Genomic DNA, 27,503 nt, shown 5'->3' on the forward strand with positions numbered 1-27,503 from the left:
GCAGCAGCATGCATTCTGTGGGAATTTATACCATTAAATAGCCGATTAAATGATACAGAAGTGGAAGAGGACCTTTATTATCGGTGTATCTTGACTGGCTAATTTCTTTTATTCCCTCCATCAAATTCAGGTTTTATGAAATTAGCTGGAGGAAAATCATAACCAGTTACAATTTACTGATCGTCAACTGGTAAAATCTACAAAAAGATAGAAAAATCTATTAATAAAAACAAAAGCTAGAAACATACAGCAGGTCAGTCAACATTGGTGGGGCGCAAACAGACAAGTTAAAGGAGTCAAAGTTGGATCAATTGAAAGTGAGGAGTGGGTGGAAATTAGAAGCATAGTTAATAAAATTCTAAAGCTCAGAGTGGGAGTGGGAAGCAGCAGCCACACTTCTTGTTAGTAGTCGAGGAAAAGACCTGGAAGGGACTGGAATAAAGAAGGGGCGATTTTAACTCACCATGCATGCAGCCCAGTTAAAATCATTTTTGCTGTGTTCCCGCCAATTGCCATTATAACTCTGCAGATTTTAAGTTGGCTGAGGCGCCTGCCAGAGACAAGCTAGGTCCTCATGAAACTATGACGTTATTAGGATCCTGATGCCATATTAACTCGAAATCACGGAAGTCCAGCCCCACCCAACTCACCAATAAAATATAATGGGATTGGTCACTCAGAGGCAGTGGAAGCACTATTTAAATCATAAGATCTGTGTGCCATTGTGCTATTTAGATTGCCAGGAGAATTTCCAGCTTCCAGATCACTTGTTTCCAATATTTTTTGCCTTCCTTACTCTGAGTAAGCTCTATCTGCTTATCATGGGTGCTATTATTGCCAGTTTGATTTGGATGGAGGAAGACGGGGAGCAAGAGGCAGCAGCCTCAGCGACCAGAATGAACAACAGCTGGGCCTTTTAGAAGACAGAGGGTGAGGGAGGCTGCTTTTAAGAGGCTATACCCAGCACACAGGGTGTATAGGCCAAGAATGAGTTTCTTGCATTGATCTGAAGAGCAGTGGTTCAGGAGGCTACGTTCTCCAGGCAGGCTGTTGCAGACCAGGCACGATAGCATAGTGGGTATCGTGACATCATTGGGTTCCCGACAGTATATGTTAAAAAGGACTCCGCCAGTGTAGGCCGGCTTTCTTTGCCACCTACTCAGTTGAGCAGGTTAAAATTGCGATCGGTCAGCTCCCGGCGGCTTCAAGACACGTAAGTATTTGGGTGATTTGAATTGCTCATCCACCTGGTATCCATCCTCATGGAGTTCTATTTGAGGTCAGAGGAGATATGAGGAAACATTTTTATACGCAGCAAGTTGTTATGATCTGGAATGCACTGCCAGAAAGGGTGGTGGAAGCAGATTCAGTAGTAACTTTCAAAAGGGAATTGGATAAATACTTGAAGGGAAAAAAGTTACAGCGCTATGGGGAACGAGCAGGGGAGTGGGACTAATTGGATAGCTCTTTTAAAGAGCTGGCATGGGCACGATTGCCGAATGGCCTCCTTCTATGCTGCACCTACTATGATACTGTGATAATGAGGATGAGTTATCTAGTTTTTGTTTTCCTACAGAAACGAATTTCTCTTTTGACCAATGGTAACCTCAGCATGTTTATTTACATATTTTTCAATCAAAGGCTGCCTTTCTCAATAATTACTTGTGGCTGTAATATGAACCCTTATATAAGAGAAAGATTTTCAATGGGTGTAAAGTTGGGAGTGCCTGAACTGGGTTGGTTACTGTAGAAACTGTGGCCACAATAAACAAAACACAAATGCCAGAGCTGTTTGGAAGCCATTTTTAATTAAAGTAATTACATTGAAAAGGATTATTCCCATGCAATAAGAAGACAGCTACTGTTGCAGTTATTTATCATTGTTGTAGTAATTCTAATGGATGTTCTGCTATAAGCCAGCATGGTGTAGCAGTAAGACTGCTCTTGGGATATGTTATGCTGCTCAGGTCCAGTCCCAGTGTTGTGTGGGTTCTGTGTGCAAGTGGCCTCCAGCCACATAGCGCTTTATCAATTCAAAGATTAAAACTATACAAATCCTCTCCAGGAAGCATTTAAATTTTCATTTCTTTTCAACTAAAACATGAGGAAATAGTAAAATCTATAAAATTAACAATCTTATGTCCGTGCGAATGTAATGTTGTGCGTTGTAATATTATGTATTTATTGCATATTCCCTTCTACCAATGGTGGCCCAGAACTTTAACCAAACTGATCCCAGCTGCCACTGTCCAGGAACCATTGTCTGTTTAACCTATCAGATCACACAACCAAAAAGCAATTGGATCCCACACCCATCTCTGCAGTGTCATTTATGATCAGTTCAGTCACAAAAATATCGAGGGGGTGAATTTCCACTGAGGTTTTCATGATCATCTGCCATAACTTCTGTGCAAAAGCCACGGAAACACGGGAAAACGCTGTTTACGCCACTTTTTTGAGGATTCTGTGGCTCTTCTACCAAAGTTACAGCAGATGATCAGGAGAACCCATGTAGAAATTCGCAACCCCAATCTACTGGATAAGTTTCTACGTAACAGTTGTATAACAGTTCCTTAAGCACGTCATGGAAAACACATAAAAATAAAATTGGCATTAAAAAACTAATTCACTAATTCACACAAAATTCACGAATTTGCCTATAACTTTCCTTTGAAGTCAGTCTGATATCTTCTGCCCCCCTCCCCCACTCGTACAAAGTCAACAGCCTTGACCTAGCATCCATACTTCCATATTACCAATGCTATACCTGTCCAGATCTTGGTACTGCAGGGCTTGCCTTAACTCAGGTCTGACACCTTACGACCTGACATGAAGGATGTAGTCATATGCTGATGACTCGGTTCATGTCTACCAACTGGTGTGGCTCCAGGTCGCTTTGCGTTCCAGATCACTCTGCATTCTCCTGCTCTCGCCCGTCCATGGATCTCCACCAGGTACCTGATCACCACTATCTGCACAGTCGCAGTCACTAACCTAGCCAGCTGCCCGTGGCACTTCACTTCAAGATCCAATGGCTCCCTTGCTTCCCATTTGCAATATTACTACAGCCTCACTGCCAGAGTCCCAGTCCAGCCAGCCCACCCAGCCTCTCCTCATAATTTCTTCATGCAGCAATCCCTTGGGGCCAGCTGAAGCTCAGCTCAATAGACCCCCCCCTCTCTGCCCCAGACTCAGACTCACTCAGCCTCACACACTGTTAGGCGCTGCAGTGCTAAAGGACATTGGTAACCGATGCACTGGCTCTCAGAAACCTAACATTTAATATTGGCCCAATTTTCACAAACTTTAAAATCTGCCACTAAAATAAATGTTATGAAACACAATATAATTAGATTCAAATGTCAACAAAATGCTTAATATTAGTGCCTCCCGAGACTGGCAGGCTCCTCTTGGGCCGCGGCTGGTGCCTGCATCTCGCCATTAGTAAATAAATAAGACCAACGGACCAATTTCTCGTGGTCCTGCCACCAGCCTCTTTAGGAGCAGCAATGCGATTGCACACCGATTCAGCCGCGATCCAATTTCGAGGCCGACATATCTGAGGGGAGAGAGAATGGAAGTCAAACAGAGAATTAGGAAGAAAGAAACAAACTACAGTGGGGATAAAACATGTTTACAGGAAGAGAGATACAAGTGTGGTTTCATATTTGCCCTTGAGCATCGTCACAAAGATCAGCTAGTACAACTAATTTCTGCTGAGTGTTAACATACCCCCATAATGAAAATGGCAATCTAAATGAAACATTGCTATTACTCTTGTTATTATTGTATGGCTGATTACAGAATTTTAATTTTCTACATTAAAATGTGGATTTGTTTTAGTCTGTGAAATTATACATTTCGGTAGGAAGAACGAGGAGAGGCAATATAAACTAGAGGGCTCAATTCCAAAAAGGAGTACAGGAACATAGAGATCTGGAGGCATATGTGCACGAATCGTTGAAGGTGGCAGGGCAGGTTGAGGAAGTGGTTAAAAAAGCATACAGGATCCTGGGCTTTATAAATAGAGGCATAGAGTACAAAAGTAAGGAAGTCATGATGAACTTTTATAAAACACTGGTTCGGCCACAACTGGAGTATTGTGTCCAGTTCTGGGCACCGCACTTTAGGAAAGACGTGAAGGCCTTAGAGAGGGTGCAGAAGAGGTTTACCAGAATGATTCCAGGGATGAGGGACTTTAGTTATGTGGATAGACTGGAGAAGCTGGGGTTGTTCTCTTTGGAACAGAGAAGGTTGCAAGGAGATTTGATAGAGGTATTCAAAATCATGAAGGGTCCACACAAAGTAGATAGAGAGAAACTGTTCCCATTGGCGGAAGGGTCAAGAACCAGAGGCATAGATTTAAGATGATTGGCAAAAGAACCAAAGGTGACATGAGGAAAAATTTTCTTACACAGTGAGTGGTTAGGATCTGGAATGCACTGCCCAAGTGGGTGGTGGAGGCAGATTCAATCATGGCTTTCAAGACGTAACTAGATGAGTACTTCAAAAAAAAAAAATTTGCAGGGCTATGGGGATAGGGCGGGGGAGTGGGACTAGCTGGATTGCTCTTGCATAGAGCTGGCGCGGACTCGATGGGCCAAATGGCCTCCTTCCGTGCTGTATCCTTTCTATGATTCTATGATTAGTTGGTTGAAGGATTAATTATAGTGGATTCCAGTTAAGTGAATATTGGAAATTCTGTCTATATCCTACCTCACTCAATAGTGTTATGTGCATATTAAGTTTCTTCACTCTTTATCTATGCTCAACCACAACCGGAGCACTGACAGCTTCTAATGTGTAGTGTTAACTCCTCCGCTGACTTTCACTGTTGTGAAATCCTTGGATCAAAAATGAGTTTCGAAGAACAGCCACCCAATGTTCCACATTCAATGGTTTGTTGATACGAGGATTTTTTTTTATCAAAGCCCTGAATTTGTGGATCACAAATGAGAACCAATTGCATGGGAGATTGTACATAGCTGCTCCTACAAGCTCATGTTTACAGTGCAGCATATTTTTTGGCTGACTTAAGCTGTTGCAGCTTTTCTTTGCATCTCCCAGCCTGACTAATGGGTGCTGTGCTAATGGAGTGTACACATAAAGGAGCCTTTTACTCAGTCCCAATTCATTCTCCGTGTTTTCTAATGGCAAAAGATAGCAAATGGGAGTCCTTTTAAGCAGCAATGCTGCTTTATGAACAATTGACCTATTACAAGGACAGTAACAAAAGAACCTAAGACCGTGGGGAATGAGAGAACCCTTTAGATACAAATAGTTTAAACTATACCAATAGCTGGAATTTATTTGCTATACTTAACCAGATACAGAACTGAAAACTATTACATTTTAATGAATAGAAGGGAAGATGGAAAATTTGAAGTAGCTAGTGCCACACCCAGTTCGTGTGATAGGGATTGAAACTTCCACAACTTGTTTCAGACTGTTTGGTGGGAATAGTTCTCCCCCCAAAACTCCTTTATATTGATTACATTTAAGTTGGATTAAAAATAAAAAAAGACAATTAAAAACCATCACCTTTGTTAACTTAGCATGACACTTATATTATGCCCCTTGTCTCCTACGTAAGTCACTTATATTAAGAATTTTGATTTGTTTTCTTAATAATATTTGCCTTCACATCCCTATTGAATTGTGTCAAGTTAAATGTTTGGGCCAGGTTTTGAGTCTGGCATTCAACCAGGCCAAACCCTGGGATGTTTCAGGAAACAGAATGTCTTTACCACAGGAACAAGGCTGTATGCTTTATCATATGAGAAGCCAAGCACAAGATTAGAAAGTCTCCTGTACGTAACATAAGGAGATGTGCAATAGAGGTTTTATTGTCTATCTTTGTTGACTTATAATGGAAGTTTTTGAAGAGTTCCAGTTAGTCATTCCCTTTGGAACTCGTTCACACATCATCACTTTTAACTCGGATTTCAACAAGGAAAAGCGATACTTCAGTATTCTAGGGAGAGTGTTAAGAAACAAAACAACACTGTGTGATCATGTGCGTGTGAAGGAGGAGGGCCCATATCCTGTTAGCCTCAACAGTTCACATAAAGATGATTTTTTTTTAAGCAAGATAAAGCGACTTAATGTTTTTTATGCATTTCGGTTCACTTGATACCAGTGCTTGTTGGAAATAATATTTAAACTCTGCAGCAAGCAAAGAGCTTTACTGACTATATAGGCCAACGCTGTGCTTGTGGACAAATTATAAATTCTCCTATTAATTGGTTAATATTTCTGACTGGCCCAGTGAATATATGACTTGTTAAAAATCACAAACTATTCTTTTTCAGCTAAATCTGTCCAGCATCTCTTGCAAGACCTGGGACTGTTTGGAAGTATGGGGAGTAATTCATGCTCAAAAACAGATAATTGTCCTAACTTCTCCCTATGGCAGCGGTTTTTTACGCATTTCAGCTAATACATTGCTTTTGTACAGGCTGGCAAAGTATAAACTTTTTTTGAAAATTGATAAACATAGGTGAGAGGTAAGGCCCATGGTGCAAGACACAACAAAGTTGAAGTGAATGGAAAAGAGACAAGGTAAGTGAGGAAATAGTGAATAGGTGATGCCATGTTTGGGTTTTTACAGCCTGAACATTGTCGCTGGAGGGGATAAGTAGTTCTGCAGTGTTAAAGTCTTGGAAAAAGTATGAGTAAATTTCGCAGTGAATCCTGATTTCAACACAGCAAAAGTGCAGGGAGGAGGAACAGCATGTACGACAATGTACTTGGAACTTAGGATAAACAAAAATAGTTTAGAGAAACTAACAAAAATGAATAAGAAAACAAATCAGAAGCTTTACATATACAGGTGTGTACTTTTTTCAGCTTCTGCTCCATACCACTTTATTTTACTTTAAATTTTGCACATAGAAACAGCATAGCAGATGAATTAGGTATAAACCACTGTACGGAGGGTGAGTTGCGTAAGGGAGGGAAAGGAGCAGTCAGGAGGCAAAAAGATAATCAGATACTGCACCAAAGGTCATGATCGTGTTTGTATGAATGTTTTCCTGTAAATCTATGTGTTTTTTCCCTACTGTAGTTGTTTCTTTTTCCCTATCTTTCTGTTTGACTTCCATTCTCTCTGCCCCCTCTGAGATATGTCATGTCGGTAATACTCTGAATCTTTAAAATACTTTTAAAGTCACATCGGAACAGAATTACGTTCTGCATTTTAGATCTCACTACCAGGGTGCTGTGCATTTTCACTCTGTGATACTCCACCAAACTAATATTCACTCTTTCTGCTACCTCCATCCTGACAGCTCTCTTGCTACCCTTCAGACAGGGATGCCCCTCCACTCCAAATAAGACCGCCCCTCTCTTCAGCATCTCTTACATCAGGACTATCCTGGAAGGATCTGCTGTTTATTGTCCTTGTCTTGTTACAGCCATTTCTATTTAAAATCTGCTGTTACCAGATAAAGCACGCTTTTGCTTCATATGCTGCATATTATAGTGTAAGATCAGCTTATAGTGCTACAGGTGCACACAGTGCCCAAAGAGCAGCTTCCGCTGTCACAACAATGGGACTGCATTCCTGACCCTCGTACAATTTTCACAGTACTGGACACCACCCAAGTTCAGGGAGCTGCCTTAAATATGAAGTTAATCTGGAGCTATCAATCTAACATTACAATCTACATTTTTCTATCTTGATACATTTCATTCTGCAGATAAGATTCATACAAATATGATTATGTCCTTTCCAAATATACATGGATATACATATTTTAGCACTGCACTCTGTTTTGCTGCCATATCACTGCAATTGCCCTGTGACCCACAAAACATGGCAAGGAAAAAATGCCAAGTATTCAGTCCACATTAGGTACCTGCATTTTGAATGTTCACAAACACTCATGACGAGGGATCTTTTCTGCCACTAGTTGAGGCAGGTTCTTTACTTCTCCACCCATTCCATTACAATAGCCCTTTGCAGGGTTACGTTGTGTAAAGTGTATCCAGCTGCATTTCATATTGGACACCTAGACTGGGCCGGTACTGCATGCCTCCTCTGAAATTGCCCTTCCCTCTCTAGAACCAGTAGTTACAGAGGGATGGCTAGGTCCTATTTAGACAGAATTCAATTACTGTCCCTTCATTAACACCTACAGATGGCAGATGAATTACAGTTTTACGAGGATGTGAATTGCTGCAGTAGAGATATCCAAAGACACCATGAAATAAAGAATAACATTGCTGGGTTAACGTGCAGCTACTTGATACAATTACCAAGCAGATTCCCCTTTAAGAAACAGAAACCAACATGGTGGAATTGGATAAGTGTGCAGCACCTGTTTTATATGGGTGCTGAGCTTCAGCAGTGTTGTTCAGACGCTAAAACCACATTATTCTTTGTTCAGCTTTAATGCTCCTGGTACTTAGACTTCCAGATGTCTTTATATATTGTTGCAATAGCAAGTTTAATTATTCAACAATTGCTAGTACTAATGTTATGAGGTCTGTGTGGTATGTTTGCATCCCACTCAAAACATGAATTTTGGTTCTAACTTGTTAGTATAATTTGTTAAAATTGCTGTTGGCAAAATTAGTTCAAACAAAGGTATAAGCATCCTTATCCTTTGGCTTTAATTTTTCAGGGCTGATTCTGTAATCTGATGTTCCCATTGGGGAATGGTGCTCACAGGAAGCACATTTCAGCAAATTGCAGCTGTGCAGCCCATGATTTTCCATTTATTAAATTTAATGGATAAAAAATCACAGGCTGTATGCACGTGACTACCTGAGGTATGGACCTAAAAATTCAGCCGTGCAGCGCCCGTTTTTAGGGTGCTAAGCTGCCTTCTGAGCCTTCAATATGGCAGGCAGGAAGCGCATGCTCATTACAAGCTGGCAGTGCACAATCTGGCATATCGGAATAGGCCAAAAATTCGACATGCAGTGCCCAAGCCGGCACCAGCTGCACTCAGGAAAACCAGGTCTGCATGCGGCTTAATAGGTGGTCCTTAAAGAAACTGCCTGTTAGGCCACAAATAATAAAGTCAGTGTTTAAAATATACTTCAATGTGGAGTTGGGAGGAGCAGGAGTGCTACCTCCCCCCGTCCACCGTTACCTCCCAACCCGATCGCCCACCATTACCTCCCGACCCGATCGCCCATCGCTTCCTCCCGAACCGATCACTCCCCTTTCCGGTCGCCCCCTTCCCTGGTCACCCCCATTCTCGATAACCCCCATTCCCAGACTCTTTAACCACTTACCCGAGGCCACTGTTGGCGTCACAACAGTCTGATCTTCCATCCCGCTTTGCCAGCAAGTTGCCTGGGTGCACCTAATAGGTATCCTGGGTCAGTTTGCTGGCTTGATGATATATTGAGTGCGCCTCGGGCCTCACCATTCAGGCGCAGGGATCATTGCCCGCAGTGCAAATTTCTAGGCCATGCTCCCTGTGAGTGCCAGACTGTTGAATGAGTCCTATGGATTATTATTTGTTAAATTGAGTTGCCGTGGTGGTAAACCGCCTCTATTGTAGTGAAATTGTAAACATAAGTATAATAAACATGTTTAGAGTTACATCAAAAATAGCAGAGGAAACCTCCTCTCCCCCCACCCCACTGTGAGATGACCGCAGATTTAGTCACATGCTGATCACACTTATCCGTAGACAACACAGACTCAATCCCTGTCAAGCGAGAGTCCGTAAGCCATCAAAACAATACATGCTCTTTCACCTTACCACAGCAAGAATAATCAGTCCATCTTATACTTCAGGTACCATAACGTTTTCTAGAAGGGTAAAACAAAAAAATACAATAACCCCCACAATAAAACTTAATGGGGGAATTTTCCAGTGCGCATGTAGTAGGCCTTACCACTGAAACAAAATAGCTGTCCTTTAGCCTCTAAGGCATTATTTTGAATTCAACCCAGGCCTATGAGATGAAAGCCTTCTCAATCAGCTATAAGGATCCCACTTGAAATGTGTTAGGCTGTGTCAACCCAGGTCTCAGTGGCTATAGACCCACAGCACCAAAATGCCCTAAATGTGCAATCTCATTCAAAGAAGCCATAAGTGCGGTTGGTGTGGGAAATAGAAAATGTTGAACCAGTGGAAAATGCTTTTGTGAAGTTGGGACTAAGAAACACTGTTGTGCCTGTGTACAGATAACTTTGCCGTGTAGCTAAAGGTGCTATACTTGACCTGAGCGTACTTGAAGCTGATACTTGGAATGCGTTCCATTCACGAGTGTGAATAGTGCTCATCTTGATAAACACAAAAATTCACCAAAAAAGTGCGGTTTCTGCTTTAGCTTTTTCTGATCTCAGATGCAATGGATACAGAAAATAGTTAAGTTAGCTGCTAACTATTCAGCTGATTCAGTACCTGAATGTTAGATCATTATCAGGTAAGTGAAACAGAGGAGGTACGAGAAAGGCCAGCTGTAATTAAAGTAGATAAGTCACGCGGTCTAGATGGGATGCACCCTAGGTTGCTGAGGGAAGTAAGGGTGGAAATTGCCGAGGTACTTAATCTTTCAAACATCCTTAGATACCGGGGTGGTGCCAGAGGACTGGAAAATTGCAAATGTTACACCCTTGTTCATAAAAGGGTGTGAGGATAAACCCAACAACTATAGACCAGTCAGTTTAACCTCAGTGGTGGGGATACTTTTAGAAACGACAATCCGGGACAAAATTAGCAGTCACAAGTGTGGATTGATTAGGGAAAGCCAGCACGGATTTGTTGAAGGTAAATCGTGTTTAGCTAACTTGATTGAGTTTTTTGTTGAGGAACAGAGAGGGTAGATGAGGGCAATGCAGTTGATGTGGTGTATAGGGACTTTCAAAAGGCATTTGATAAAGTGCCGCATAATAGGCTTGTCATCAAGATTGAAGCCAATGGAATAAAAGGGGCAGTAGCAGCATGGATACAGAATTGGCTAAGGGACAGGAAACAGAGACTAGTGGTGAACGGTTGTTTTTTGGACTGGAGGGAGGTGTACAGTGGTGTTCCCCCAGGGATCGGTACTAGGACCACTGCTTTTCATGATATCTATTAATGACTTGGACTTGGGTGTACAGGGCACAATTTCCAAATTTGCAGATGACACAAAACTTGGAATTGTACTGAACAGTGAGGAAGATAGTGATAGACTTGAAGAAGATATAGACAGGCTGGTGGCATGGGCGGACACGTGGCAGATGAAATTTAATGCAGAAAAATGCGAAGTGATACATTTCGGTCGGAAGAATGCGGAGAGGCAATATAAACTAAAGGGCACAATTTTAAAAGGGGTACAAGAACAGAGAGATCTGGGAGTATATGTACACAAATTATTGAAGGTGGCAGGGCAGGTTGAGAAAGTGGTTAAAAAAGCATACGGCATCCTGGGTTTTATAAATAGAGGCATAGAGTACAAAAGTAAGGAAATCATGATGAACTTTTATAAAACACTGGTTCAGCCACAGCTGGAGTACTGTGTCCAGTTCTGGGCACTGCACTTTAGGGAAGGTGTGAAGGCCTTAGAGAGGGTTCAGAAGAGATTTACTAGAATGATTCCAGGGATGAGGGACTTTGGTTACTAGGATAGACTGGAGAAGCTGGGGTTGTTCTCCTTGGAACAGAGAAGGTTGAGAGGAGATTTGATAGAGGTATTCAAAATCATGAAGGGTCTAGATAGAGATAAACTGTTCCCATTGGCGGAAGGGTTAAGAACCAGAGGGCATAGATTTAAGACGATTGGCAAAAGAACCAAAGGTGACATGAGGAAATTTTTTTTTACGCAGTGAGTAGTTAAGATCTGGAATACACTGCACATGGGGGTGGTGGAGGTAGATTCAATCATGGCCTTCAAAAGGGAAATGGATAAGTACTTGAAAGGAAAAAAATTGCAGTGCTACGGGGATAGGGCGGAGGTGTGGAACTAGCTGAATTGCTCGGGCATAGAGCTGGCATGGATTCGATGGGCCGAATGGCCTCCTTCCATGCTGTAATCTTTCTATGATTCTACCGGCCTTTTTCAGTTTGTTTTTAAATCAGACTGCAACTGTTGATTAAAGCTACCCATTTATATAGCTGGAGTTTTGCCTGACTAGTGTTTGTAAAAGGGAAATTAGGCAGTAAGTACCTCCAACCACTCTCAATGAATATAGCATGCCCACCCCAGTGGTAAGTCATTGCCACCTGTGTTGGTGGGCAGAGGTCTGGTATTGCCAAAGATCAAAGTATTGACAACAGCATGCACCTGAAATCCACAAACCAAAGAACACTCCAGCAACACAAACCAGCAAGGTTATGTGAAATGGCAGCAAATCTGTACAGAAAACCCCACCACTGCAGACGCAAGAGAATCAATCAAGGCCCATGTCTTTACCAAATATGGGGAAAAAAACGAGAAGAAAAGAAAGAGAATTAAATTACAGTGAATGGCTCAGAAAAACCCAGGTAAAAGATAGGGTAGCAAAACATTAGTGCAGTCACGAAAGGGAAGCACACCCTTATAATAACCAATAACACACAATGGAGTGAGAATGGCATGATGCCCAAAGAAGTAATACTGTACACCACAATAATGTAGTCGTGACGTGACTGAGATTTTACCAGGATAAACTGTTTATGTGCACTGTTGCTATTGTAAATCTATACTTGAAATTGACTATTCTACTGCAAAATTGTAAACCTTTAAGAGCACTAATGAGGTATAAAGGGCCCGATTTTACCAGGCCTGCGGGTTTCCGGCGGGTTGGGTTTCGGGAGCGTGGTCAACACGCTCGGTGAAATTAGTGGGTTGCCCGCGCGATCGTAGCAGGCAATCCACTAATTGGATCCACTTACCTGCTTCTCCGGGCTCCACGCTGCTGGTCTGCGCGTCGGGCGGGCTGCGCATGCGCAGTACGATCTGTCAGCTGGAGGCTCTCTAGTTAAAGGGGCAGTCCTCCACTGACAGATGCTGCAACAAATAGAACACATTACAGCATGGAGCAGCCCAGGGGGAAGGCTGCTCCCAGTTTAATAATGCCTCACCCCAGGTATCATCAGATGGGGTGAGGAGGAGGGGGAGGACAGAGATCTTCCACCCGGCGGGCGGGAGGAAGCGGCCTGCCTCTGCCACCAAGAAGGCCTGGCTCGAGGTGGCAGAGGAGGTCACCTGCACCACCAACATATCGCCCACCTGCATACAGTGCAGGAGGCGCTCCAATGACCGCAGTAGGTCAGCCACAGTGAGAACACGTCGTCTTTCCCCTACACTCCGTCTGCCACAACACTGCCCCCACCCCAGATCTCCTTCGGCACCGCCAACACCACTCTGTCACATCACCCCTCATACCCACTCAAACCCCATCCTCATCTTACCTGCACCTACTCACCTCGCGAGTACTCACCCCGCCACTACCACGCAACCCAATCCTCATATAATCTCATGGCCCTATCCCATACGCACCCTCTCGTGCATCTCCCTCACGGCCAGCCTCACTCAACCTGCCACCACCTGTGCTGCAGCCACAGGGCATGCATCACATATGTGCAGTAGGCAGCGTAAGGCAAACGTGTCGTGAGCATGAAGGGGATGCACAAGGGTGTTTGAGGGTTTGTCATGGGTGTTACCTATATTGAATTTCAGAACAACTCACATCACACATTATATTGGCACCACCACTGCCATGTCTCCGCGAATCCTGTCTGTTTTGTGCAATAATGCCCGCTCCTGGGTATCACTATGAGGACCCACCACTGATGCCACCCATTGTGTCACTGCAGAGTAGGTGCAGGTGTATTTGCAGGGCTCTTCCACGCAGACGACTGAGAGACATCGGCGGTGTACCCGGCTGCACCCTGGAAGGATGCGGAGGAGAAGTTGTGGAGTGCAGTGGTGACTTTGGCAGCGACAGGTAAGCAGATGGTGCTGGGGCCAGCCAGGAGCAGCTCGGCATGAAAGAGGCTGCAGATGTCCACGACTACATGTCGAGTGAATCTGCGCCTCCGTGTGCACTGCTGCTCGGAGAGGTCCGGGGAGCTGCGCCTCGGTCTGTGGACCCAGTGGCGAGGGTAGTGCCCTCTGCGACGCGTCTCTCTCTGCGGTAGCCCTCCCTCCTGCTGTACAGGTGGATGTGTCACAGCACTCTGTTGTGGAGCTCCACGTGTCAGAGGTGGACGGCGTGGATGGCGAGGCTGGTGATGCTGTTCGCCCTCCGAGGGGGTCATAACTGCAGCTACGACGGCCCCCATCCGCAATATGTACATCTGAGGGGGTCCGCAAGGTAGGCACATGTCTCCGGACCCCGGGGTGAGTGTGCAGGTTGGTGACTTTGACCGTCCGGAGTGGGGTGGTGGAGGCCAAACTTTGTCCCAAGTGACAGAGCGGCCTCCTGCAATGGGTGAGGGTCTCCCCACCCCACCTGTCAAATGGACCTTTGCAGCTGCCACAGGCTGACGGCTGCAACATGTCCAGTTCAACTAGGACTGTTTCCCCCAGTGTGTGAAACAGTCCCATGTTTCTCCAAAATCACACACAGTCCCTTAATCAGGTCAGTTAATGACCTGAACAAGCAAAATAAATACACTCAAGTGGCATCCCGCTGGCTTTAATTGCCTGCGGGATTCCCACCAGCGGGGGCTACGCACGCACCCCCGCACGTCATCGGGGAACCCAGAAGTGGGCGGGATCGTGGCGCGATCCGGTCACGTGCCTGGATATCGGGATTTTCGGGGCCCCCCCGCTGGAAACGCACACGAAACCCGCCGGTAAAATCGAGCCCAAAGTGTCTAAACATAGTGGTTATTTATTTGTTGGAAATATTTTACAATGTCATTAACGTATTGTTCTTTGTATAGATCACATTCTTACCTTTGTTTAGTCTGGAAATCTACTTTAAAATAAGAACAATATAAAAAATACACCATTAAATATGGAGAACCAGAATATATCTCTTGTTCCTCTCAAGCTCCAAATGCAATCTTACCTGCTCTTCCTCATCCCTGCATTCCCATTGTGTTAATATTGAGACTCAATTGCACAACTCAAACTTATTTTTCCTGTAACGGTGGAATTCCTTACCTCCCTCAGTTTTCCCTTCCTCCTACAGTCTATACGCTTTTAAAATTGAAGATGGTGTTGTCTTCTTTTTACCTTAATTACTTTGTTTCCTATCCTACTCTTGATGGTGTTCTATACTACACTTCAGAGAATCAGCACTGAACTGATAACACTTCTGAAGTTGACTGTAAATTCATCATTAAACAAAATCAAATATTTCTCCATGTAAAGAAGTGCCAGCTCAAAAATCCAAATAGACAAGAATATTAAGGCTACAACAATCTATATCTGCTTATATATAATATATTAAAAACTTTAAGCCTGCGTGCACTTCCTTTCTGTGCCTAGACTTCCTGCTGTCATGTTTTGTTTTATTCGTTCACGGGATGTGGGCTTCGCTGGCAAGGCCAGCATTTATTGCCCTTCCCTAATTGCCCTTGAGAAGGTGGTGGTGAGCCGCCTTCTTGAATTGCTGCAGCTCGTGTGGTGAAGGTTCTTCCACAGTGCTGTTAGGAAGGGAGTTCCAGGATTTTGACCCAGCGACGATGAAGGAACGGCGATATATTTCTAAATTGGGATGGTATGTGACTTGGAGGGGAACGTGCAGGTGGTGTTGTTCCCATGTGCCTGCTGCTCTTGTCCTTCTAGTTGGTAGAGGTCACGGGTTTGGGAGGTGCTGTCGAAGAAGCCTTGGTGAGTTGCTGCAGTGCATCCTGTGGATGGTACACAATGCAGCCACTGTGCTCCGGCGGTGAAGGGATGGTCGATGGGGTGCCAATCAAGAGGGCTGCTTTGTCCTGGATGGTGTCGAGCTTCTTGAGTGTTGTTGGAGCTTCACTCATCCAGGAAAGTGGAGAGGATCCCATCACACTCCTGACTTGTGCCTTGTAGATGGTGGAAAGGCTTTGGGGAGTCAGGAGGTGAATCACTCGCCACAGAATACCCAGCCTCTGACCTGCTCTTGTAGCCACAGAATTTATATGGCGGGTCCAGTTATGTTTCTGGTCAATGGTGACCCCCCAGGATGTTGATGGTGGGGGATTCGGCGATGGTAATGCTGTTGAATGTCAAGGGGAGGTGGTTAGACTCTCTCTTGTTGGAGATGGTCATTGCCTGGCACTTGTCTGGCACGAATGTTATTTGCCACTCACGAGCCCAAGCCTGGATGTTGTTCAGATCTTGCTGCATGCGGGCTCGGACTGCTTCATTATTTGAGGGGTTGCGAATGGAACTGAACACTGTGCAATCATCAGCGAACATCCCCACTTCTTACCTTATGATGGAGGGAAGGTCATTGATGAAGCAGCTGAAGATGGTTGGGCCTAGGACACTGCCCTGAGGAACTCCTGCAGCAATGTCTTGGGGCTGAGATGATTGGCCTCCAACAACCACTATCATCTTCCTTTGTGCTAGGTATGACTCCAGCCACTGGAGAGTTTTCCCCCTGATTCCCATTGACTTCAATTTTACTCGGGCTCCTTGGTGCCACACTGCTGCCTTGATGTCAAGGGCAGTCACTCACCTCACCTCTGGAATTCAGCTCTTTTGTCCAGGTCTGGAGCTGAATGGTGCTGACGGAACCTAAACTGAGCATCGGTGAGCAGGTTATTGGTGAGTAAGTGCCGCTTGATAGCACTGTCGACGACACCTTCCATCACTTTGCTGATGATTGAGAGTAGACTGATGGGGCGGTAATTGGCCGGATTGGATTTGTCCTGCTTTTTGTGGACAGGACATACCTGGGCAATTTTCCACATTGTCGGGTAGATGCCAGTGTTGTAGCTGTACTGGAACAACTTGGCTAGTGGCGCAGCTAGTTCTGGAACACAAGTCTTCAGCACTACAGCTGGGATGTTGTCGGGGCCCATAGCCTTTGCTGTATCCAGTGTGCTCAGCCATTTCTTGATATCATGTGGAGTGATACGAATTGGCTGAAGACTGGCTTCTGTGATGGTGGGGATATCGGGAGGAGGCCGAGATGTCGCACTTTTTGTGCCAGCTTTTTCCATTATAAATTTCTATGTCAACATTTATAATGGAAAACAATTATTTATGCAAGCTGGCCACCAGGTTGTGGAATCTGGCCACTGTGTGCCCATAGTTCTTGCAAAATGCTTTTTAAATACTGTTTTCATCTGCCATTTTTCCTCAGCAACCGAAATTTCTAATGTTCAAAAAAAGCACTTAACCAAAAATTTTTAAAAATCAGAAAATATGTATTTCACAACAACATGGTTGAATATAATCCATTGAATTGTCTTTTGTATCTTCCAATGCCATCATTAAACTTTTTATCTAAAGGCCTCAGCCTCTCCCAAAAGCCTATTAATATGATGCTATGAGCTATATTTGGATTGTGCAGTTTAAACATGTGCAGTGTACCTAATTACTCAGGATGCATTAGTATCATTCAGTCAGCTGTACTGAAGAATAGTTTTCATTAGTTTCTATCAATTTCTGCTCAGAAGTTTTTCAAAATGATTTGATTAAAAGCTAGAGGGCAAATTTCAGAAGCTTCATTGCGTTAAAATTCAAATATAGTTTTGTTTTCTAAACAGAGGCTGTATGTGTGCCTGGGTGAGAGAGAAAACTGATGGGTGTTTTGATTACAGAGCTGTTGTAGCTTATAAACTTTAGAAAGTGACAGAGAGGGGGTGAGAGAGATAAATGGTGGGGGTAAGAAAGAGTGGTGCAGATTTTCGGGCCACTTGCCAAGCGGAAACGGGCTGATAGTGCCTCGAAAATGGTGGGTATGACTTGCCAATGGTGTGGCTGGCGCTATCTTCCCATGGGCCTACCGCTGGGTGACCAGAGCATCTGCCTGCATCAGGCCATTTTAATATGCAAATCAGGATCCTACGACATATATAAGACTCCGGCTGCCATTTTAGGACTCAACTGGGTGGAACATGCGCTGTGCATCCTCCGCCCAATTTCATTTGGTGATCCAGCTGAAAAGCAAGTTTTAAATTATTTTTGTGGGACCAGGAGGAGCACATCTGCTTCTCTGGGATCCAGGAGAACAACCTGGGCCGCTGCTGCACCGGATCCCAGCTCCCAAGAAAGTACCCTCATCACCGGACCTACCTTTTCCCAGGCCAGGAGGCTGGTCGGGCTACCTGATATTGCAGCAACCCGGGACTGGTGGGCTGCCCCCGGGCCACTCGTTTTCCACATGTGGCCCACTGGTCCTATGTTAAATGAGGCCCAGCCCTCAAAATGGAGCAACCTTGAGCTGGTACTATTTGGCAACCAGCTGGCGTGCTCCACCAACCAACCACTCGAAAACCAAACAAAGGGAAAATCTACCCCAGTGTGTCTTTTGTCATTTAATGTTATTTCAATAAAAAAACACCAGTTGAATTTTGAAGCCAACTAATTACCTCACCTGTGTTTTGTTGACAGTGGGAAAAGGTCATTGCTAATGGCTTACACCTGTGAGACAGAGAATCTAATTTCTAACACCTTTGAGAATGAGAGAGAGAAAGACTGAGACACAGACATAGAGAGAACCAGACAAATAGAGATAAAGACAGACAGGCAATTTCTTTTCTCATTCTAATGTGATTTCTTATTTAAATGTTGAATTTTGAAACCAAACAAACTGGGGGTAATTTTGACTTTGTGTGACAGTGTAAAACAGGTGATATCAGAGTTAATTGTTAAGAAACTAGGGAGAGATGTATAATGAGTGACTGACCCGATATCGCACAAAGTCAAAATTTCCCCTAGCTTCTTTTTAGGAAGCAAGAAGGAAGTAGGGTGGATTGGGCCCCTGATATGGGGGCTGAGGAAGTACTGAATGAGGGAGGCCCGCTGAGCAACTCCACTCTCAAAGGCTGTGTGTGGAAGGAGTTGTGCCTGGAGTGGTGTAAGCGCCCTCTGGCCTCATGCAAATTAGATGTCATCTCGCTGACCCCGCAAACTCCAGCAAGGTCGGTGCTGGAGGGTACCGGTGGGCATAATTCCAGCATGATCGATAGGATCACGGTTCACAGATTATTGGGGCCAACGTAAATTTGTCATGCTATAATTAAACCCTCTCCCTAATGGAGGTGTTGCATTGCCACCACTGGCAAGAGGATGTAATTACAGCATGTCAATTTTACATAGGCAGTTTCCATTACAATTGTGAACATGGGAATTGATAATGAAAATATCAAAATAAGCAAATGTATGGCTTTAGAATGGATGTCTGCATGTCCTGATTAAATTACCCTCTGGCCTCTAAACCTTCTTTACCTGAAGATTAATCTTGGTCTTCATTCCCTGTGTGCAAAGCCATATGCAATATTTTAAAAAAAACACTGCACATCAAACTTTCCTTGTGGGGCGCAGAGAAGCACTCCTGCGTTAGAACTTACCTTTTGCGGCGTCTGTTTCTTCCCTGACAGATTTGACTGAGCGAGGTGGCCAGAGCGGACACCTCCCTCAGTCGGCGATTAAATTTCACCGGGGTCCTAATGATATATTAATGAGGCTCCTGCCTGAGTCAGGTGGGTGCCCCAACCACCTGTAAAAAAAGGCCCAGTTAAAGTAACAACGGGTGGAAATGTAGCGGAACAGGTTGGTAAGTTTTCAGATGTGATTTTAACTGCCCCGTTCCTGCCGGATGGGGTTGGGTTAAAATCGCCCCCCGTGATCTCAGGACTAACACCAAATTATCTGTGTATCAACTGCAGTGCTACTCTTTGAGGAGAAAATATGAGTACAGTTTAGCTTGTTTCAATAGAAAGGATTCTTTTTGTATAAATGTCAAAAAAATGAATGAAGTGTTCTGTATATGTGAATTTGTTTTCTCAGATTATTGGAATCACTGAAAGACCTGTCCAATCCCACCAATCAGAGTTCATATTTGGTTTTAGACACGAGCTTTAATCTCACTATCAGTGCACTGAACATCCTGCACGATGTGAGCACGCAAGGTATGTACTAGTTTTCAATTTTAGACTATAGGCCAATAGGCAATAATTTATCATATCATTCAAAGGCGTCGTCATTTCTTCCTTAGCCTGTTTTTTTTTCAAAAATCATTTTTCTTTGTCTTTCTCTCTTGGTCTCTTCTCCTCATGTTGGAGTACAGTTCTATGGATGCTGACAGCCCCGGTAATGATTATTTTCTGTGTGTGAGTGTCAGCAGATACACTTGGGAGCATCAGATCAAAGTTTGACCCTGTCCTCACTTGACATCCATGCAGAATTCCCTGCGGGGGCCATTAGATAGAAATCAGAAGCAGGAATCCTGATTGATTTTTTCTCCCCTCACCTTATCCCAGTGATGTGGACATTTGAAGTTCTACTCCTTCCACTCCAACTGACATCAACTAACTCAATGCAGACCAGGGATTAAACCTTGGATTTTCCTGTTTCACGTTGTTCACTTCCATATTGCAGTACACCTGTCCAGTGAGCTATTGGGGAAGTTGTATTCCATGGCCTGTTGATGTCATATTATAAAAAGAAAAATCGTTCAGCAGCATATCGTAAAATTGTTTAATGTTATATGATGGTATTTGAGCCAGTCACATTCAAGACTCCAGCCTAAGGGTATCAAAACTGTAAAGGGTATTATGGGATTGTTACATTCTCTCTAATAGCACAGATTTCACACAAGTGAGGTCCTCTCACAAACTATATGCCCCTATTGAAAATTCTAATCTATACTGGGAAATATTTCAGTTTGCTTTATAATTTTAATCACAAAACTGCACTTTATAAACACTTATAATGTAAAGCAGCAGGTGACAGCATTGAATGAAGGGTTCTGAGTATGACAGGTGGGTGGTTAAAGTTCTACACCAGGCAGGACAGAATTGCTGTTCCAGATACCATTTCTTCTGAGGAAAGAAGGGATGCGAAGATAACCCACTTGTGGGGATGCAACACACAGCAGGATGCCCGAGGTGGGAGCATCTTCAAGGTTCAAGCGTGAAGATAGGCAAGAACAAAGTGCTCAATGGCAGCACCCCGTGGCCAGAAACTGCTATTGCAGCATCAAAGCCTGTCACATTAATAGGAAAATACTAAAAATGTGACAGGGCAGTTGATGTGGACACAATTAACACAGAAAAGGTCATGCATTTTGTTGACTAGGACTTTTGAATGGAAAGGTGACAAGACATAACAATATTAATAATATACTAATAAATCTTCTGTGGTGTTGCCCACCATGAGTCAGTGTTTTATAAGAGTAGGAGTATTATATGAAGTAATATTACCAGGGCCAGTAGCTTATCAATGTTGGGGGTGGCCCTGAGATCTTGCAATACTGGGATGGGATCTCAGGGCCAGGCAGTACTTTGAGCTAGGCCCCAGGGTCTTGGAGCATCTAGAGGGGGATCCCGGGCTTGCAGGAACATTGGAGAGGAAGATTATAGAAACACTGGGGGCAGGTCTGGGATCTGAGATCACTGGGAGAGGGTTTGTAGGTCCTAGGGGCATTGGGGAGGGAGTTCTCGAGGACTAGGAGTATTGATGGTGAGCTTGCCAAGCAATACAGTCTTTAATGAACAAAAAATTCCAGAAACAAACACAATTACCTCATAAAACATTAAAACATTGATTATTTATGTAGTTTCCAAGTTTTTGCATTAAAAGAAACATTGGGATAAAATTCACCCTCTCGTGCATCTCTCTCACGGCGTATTTGACGTCCGTTACACAGCCATGCCCTAATTTCCTTTCCATTTTCCTTAAGGACTTCCTATAGAGTCACAGGCTGTCACATTAATGGGAAAATCCTACTGAAAATGTGTCAGGGCTGATGTCACCAGTTGTGGCCACAATTAATATTGAGAAGCCCATAGGCACTGTTAACATGGAACTTTTGAATGGAAAAATGACATAACAGGCCAACATAGATTGTACCTAGAAATATATGAAATTCATTTTATTTAATAGGTATGAAACAGCACCTGAAACTGGTGGATGTTCTACGGTTTCCTAAAATGATTCAGTGGGCATTAAAGAACCAGCTTAAACTGGATCCTGTGATGACTGAACAGCTGCTGAATGCATCCATTCCTTTACTCAAGGTAAGTTCTGATGGGTATAATTGTCTTCTAGATTTCTTTTTATGTTTATGCAACTGACTCTGGGCTGAATTTGAACCCAGAGGTGACAGCGTGCTAACTCAATAGGACACCCATTTTCCTCAAACACAGGGAATATTATCCCAATAGTCAAAAAAAGAGAGACATAGGGCCTGATTTTACCAGGGGTGCGGGTTTTTGGCGGGTGGGCCAACGCGCCCGGTGAAATTAGTGGGTTGCCCGCGCGATCGTAGCAGGCAACCCACTAATTGGATCCACTTACCTGCTCCTCCGGGTTCCCCGCTGCTGATCTGCGCGTCGGGCGGGCTGCGCATGCGCAGTACGATCTGTCAGCTGGAGGAGCTCTATTTAAAGGGGCAGTCCTCCACTGACAGATGCTGCCACAAACAGAAAAAATTACAGCATGGAGCAGCCCAGGGGGAAGGCTGCTCCCAGTTTAATGATGCCTCACCCCAGGTATCATTAGATGGGGTGAGGAGGAGGGGGAGGATAGAGATCTTCCCCCCGGCGGGCGGGAGGAAGCGGCCTGCCTCTGCCACCAAGAAGGCCTGGCTCGAGGTGGCAGAGGAGGTCACCAGCGCCACCAACATATCGCCCACCTGCATACAGTGCAGGAGGCGCTCCAATGACCTCAGTAGGTCAGCCACAGTGAGAACACGTAGTCTTTCCCCTACACTCCGTCTGCCACAACACTGCCCCCACCCCACATCTCCTTCTGCACTGCCAACACTACTCTGTCACATCACCCCTCATACCCACTCAAACCTCATCCTCATCTTACCTGCACCTACTCACCTCGCGAGTACTCACCCCGCCACTACCACGCAACCCAATCCTCATACAATCTCATGGCTGTATCCCATACTCACCCTCTCGTGCATCTCTCTCACGGCCAGCCTCACTCAACCTGCCACCACCTGTGCTGCAGCCACAGGGCATGCATCACATATGTGCAGTAGGCAGCGTAAGGCAAACATGTCGTGAGCATGAAGGGGATGCACAAGGGTGTTGGCCACATTTCCAAAATTAGTGCTAGAACATAAGAACATAAGAAATAGGAGCAGGGCAAGGCTATTTGGCCCCTCGAGCCAGCTCCGCCATTTAATAAGATCATGGCTGATCTTTGACCTCAACTCCAATTTCCCGCCCGATCCCTATATCCCTTGATTTCTCTAGAGTCCAAAAATCTTTCCATCTCAGTCTTGAATTTACTCAACGGCTGAGCATCCACTGCCCTCTGGGGTAGAGAATTCCAAAGATTCACCACTCTCTGAGTGAAGAAATTCCTCCTAAATTCAGTCCTAAATGGCCCACCCCTTATCCTGAGACTAAATTCCCTCCAGTTCTAGACTCTCCAGCCAGGGGAAACAGCCTCTCTGCATCTATCCTGTCAACCCCCTCAGAATTTTATACGTTTCAATAAGATTTTGTGTCTGCTAAAAGCAGTTTTGTGTTGTGGATTTGTGGCCACTTAAACCTTCCAACTGTCTGAACAAAGAAGGGACTTTCCAACCAAGATCCTTGTGGTAAAAGGAGAATGTTTCGTACATGTGCAGGACAGCTCGTAAAAATCATGTTTATTGACTTTGGAACAATGTCCTTGTTAGCTACAACTGTCTTATTTACAGCAAGTTTATAAATTATAAAACATTTGTTTTCTATCTTATTGAGAATGTATTATAAACAGAAACTTTGTGTGTAAAGCTAAAGAAAAATGATTTTTCTAAACTGTTATAGAGGTTTATAGAAGGTTACAGCACAGAAGGAAGCCATTCGGCCCATTATGTCTTCCCTTAGTCCTGGATCTTACTTTGCTTCACATGTTTACCTGCTCTTTGCTTAAAAGATGCGATGGTCTCTGCTCCATATACTCTCTGTGGCAAAATGTTTCATGCTCCAACAACCCCCCACATAAAGAAATTTCTCTTAACCTATCCCCTCATTCTCTTAGTGACAATTTTCATCCCAACCAGAAGAAATAGTCTTTCCCTCTTCACCCTATTAGAACCGTTCATAATTTGAAAAACCTCTATTAAATCTCTTTTTAGCCTTGTCTGCTCCAGTGAAAATATTCCCAGTAGCTCATCTATACCAATGATAGATTAGTAAAACTTTTTTAAAGCTTCTAAAGTATATGCAAATTTTTTGTTCATGCTATTTTGTTATAAAATAGATTTTCTTTCAGTAAAATGTGTTGGAAAAAATTCTGGTGATGCTGGAAATTCCTTTTTGTCTCTGACAGTCAGGCAAATCAGTAAACAAACATTTCAAAATTCATGAATAAACTGTGTTTAGGGTCAACAGCTGCAGTGTGTTTTGCAATTGCTAAATCACCTTGGTTTGACATTGTGCATTGTGGTTGTTTTAAAGAATTGCTTTCAAGTTGGACAGTCAAATACCAGCCCACAGCAACTGTCTTATACACGTAGTGCCTTCAGGAAACTTCCAAATTATTGCACAATTCTGATATCCAGTTTAAGAGTACAAATAATTTTACAAAACTTAAAAGGTACTTAACACAAATGTTGTGAATTTTAATTAGGTTGTGGTGTACAAAAGCCTGCTTATTCATAGAGCTGGAGTTTTATTGGAACTCAGTACTTGACAGTTTTGCTGACAAGGACATGATCGCCGTGCACCATGGAGTAAAGACCTGGTTAATGGGAAAAAAATAAATAAATCAGAATAGGGGGTGCAGCAGAGGATTGTACTTCTACTGCTGGGGCAAAATAAGAAAGAAAGACTTTATATAGCACCAAAGTGCTTCACAGCCAATGTAAGTAATTTTGATGTGTAGTTACTGTTTTGTAGGGAACATGTACCTGAGAGGGAAGACAGGGCCTCAGATTGACGTCTCATCTGAAAGGCAGTACTTCTGACAGCAAACTAGACAAAGAACTGTCACACCTTCTACTACAATGACTACTACAAGAACAACTAAATAATTAGAACTAAATTAAGAACTAAGACTGAGGATGTTGAGTGAAAACTGTGACTACGTTTTATTGTCAAAAATACTATCTTATATATCCATAACTTCCAAAAATAACTGCCACAGTTCCGTGGACCAATCAGAGTCACGCATATATTAGAAGAGTTAAATCCTTTTGGTGTCAATCATTTCACACAGCCCTGTTGATACCCTATGACCTCCAAATCAATGAAGCACCTGCTCCCAGACATGCCAGGTTGCTTGTTTACTCTCTAGCTTTTCAGGTTTTGCAAACAAAGGGGTCTCACACAGGTCTAAATAAGGCAGAACATCTTTATGTCTCCCTAATGAGCCATCTCCGGGCCTGTGTTCTTGATGGCTTGCTTTCTATCAGTGGTAAGGAATGTCTTGTTTGTATAAGCCTTCATGGTTTAATAGCATTAGGCCAGCATTCAATCTGACCACTGACTCCATTTTGAGGACACATTTAAGGCAATTCTTAGGGCATTTCTCCTGCAGGCTCCCAGTAAATGTTGGTATTTTTGGACACTACATTTGGTTACCAAGTGAAAAGTATTATTGAACCAGGCACACAATAATAGACTTTATTTCTAAAGAGTGAATACTTGTTGAATGAACACAGGTGCAGTTTCTAGTTGGGAGCTGTAACCAAGGAAGATTGCCTGAAGACAATATGTCAACCAGTGGGAACATGATATCCATGAAAATGCAACTCCCTTTCTCACACAAAATCTGCTCATTGTTTTTCATTTCAGTTTCCCATTCTACTGAATAAGGAAGAACTCCAGAAGTATTTGTGCACAGAGATGCGTCCGTTTGTAAACCAATCTTGTAGTATGTGGAATAGAATATCTACTTATCTGATTGCTAGCATTGACAAGATAAAGGTCGTCAAACAGGTAAAAATATACAACAAACTATTTCTAAAATGTCTTACTTACTTGAGGAAAACTTAAGTTTTACTCTCCAGTTATCTCATCTCCTACTCATATCTAAAGTAACCGCCCCCTCCAAAACAACCCTGTAAACTAGTTTAGTATGTATAAAACAGACAATAGCATTTTTGTGACCATGACACAAACAAAGTCCAACGAAGCAAGTGCAGGATTCGTTCCAGTAGCTCCAAACACACCATTTTTAGCTAAGTTTATACTGGAGAGACGTGAGGGGTGAATAGTTGTTTTTTTGGGTCGCAACCGCAAAATTTTCGGACTTTGCATTCGCAGTGGGAAGCCTTTACTTTTCCGCGCCGATGTTAAACCCAGAAATAAAGCCGGGTTGCGGTCGCTACCTAAATAACAACTATTTTCAACTCCCACCCGCTCCCAACCCACCCGTTCTTGGGGTTTAAAATCACCCCCATGTAGTTAGCTGTGACAAGCTGCAAAGAAGTGTGAGCATTTGCAGCAGCTTTCACAATTCCTTCCCCCCCCCCTACAATTTTTACTTTACAATGGAATACTCATAAGTTATTAATTAGTAAATTTATATGAAAAGCATACATCGCTCAATCATTCTTGACAGTCTGAGTTAACGAGAATGAAGTATGCTGCACTTGGTGTGAACTCAAACCAATACAAAATGGTTCCAAGAGGTGGTTCAATAGTTTACCACTGAATATCTTCTATACATTTTACCCATAAATGATTGTGAGAAGGGTAAAAAATGATGTTGCTCTGAGTGTTAACAATCTTGGATTATTTCTTCATCTTTAACTTTGTTAAAAGTTAAAGTCGCGTATAATTGTTTTCTGTAACGAGCAAATCAAAATCAGCTGTAATGATATGACTGCTAAAGTATGCAATTACTACAAGCTCCCACGGATCACTGAAAAGTGTTTAATATTTAACAACCATTAATTGCCATGTTCAAGCTGTGTGCATGGTATCTTTGAAAGCGTATTCTCCATAGGCTGGTGATCATATTTTTCAGTGTTCTTCAGGGCTTAGTAATATTAGCACAGTGTTGATTGTTAATGCCCTGCTCCTTTAAAAGTTGTTTTTATCTAGGAAGTTAATGCAAATATTGTTGGTGTCTGTTTCTGATTGTGTCCTTTTGCTAAGCAGGACCTATGCTTTTAGGGTGCAGTTAAACTGCACAATGTGACAATGGATCATCTTTGAGTGTCTCTTCTTGAGAAAAATTGCATTTAAAAAGCACCTTTCACGACCTCAGGACGTCCCAAAGCGTTTTACAGCCAATTGAAGTACTTTTTGAAGTGTAGTCACTGTTGGAATGTAGGAAACATGGCAGCCAATTTGCACACAGCAAGGTCCCACAAACTGCAATGACCAGATAATCTGTTTTAGTGATGTTGTGCCTAGCGGCACATGAGGCAACCCATTTATTCCACTGCCTTAACATCCAGCAGGTTGCGTACTGGATTTTTTCCATAATGAAGACCCTTCTTACGTGGACAGTTTGTGAGCTTGACTCACAACTCCCTATCAGGAAGGCTGGCTAGATGTAAAGGGGGC

General features: G+C 43.4%; 1 protein-coding gene across 1 annotated transcript in view; it reads left to right on the plus strand.

The window, feature by feature from the left end:
• The window catches only part of LOC137341749 (ATP-binding cassette sub-family A member 13-like), a 336,924-nt gene that overhangs the window by 32,853 nt on the left and 276,568 nt on the right, over nt 1-27,503 (plus strand). The window contains exons 7-9 of the mRNA XM_068005215.1: nt 19,825-19,946; nt 21,922-22,055; nt 25,782-25,925. Coding sequence (XP_067861316.1) covers nt 19,825-19,946; nt 21,922-22,055; nt 25,782-25,925 — 400 coding nt within the window. The remainder of the gene's footprint in view (nt 1-19,824; nt 19,947-21,921; nt 22,056-25,781; nt 25,926-27,503) is intronic.

This window comes from Heptranchias perlo, chromosome 2, assembly GCF_035084215.1.
Source record: "Heptranchias perlo isolate sHepPer1 chromosome 2, sHepPer1.hap1, whole genome shotgun sequence".
NCBI lineage: Eukaryota > Metazoa > Chordata > Chondrichthyes > Hexanchiformes > Hexanchidae > Heptranchias > Heptranchias perlo.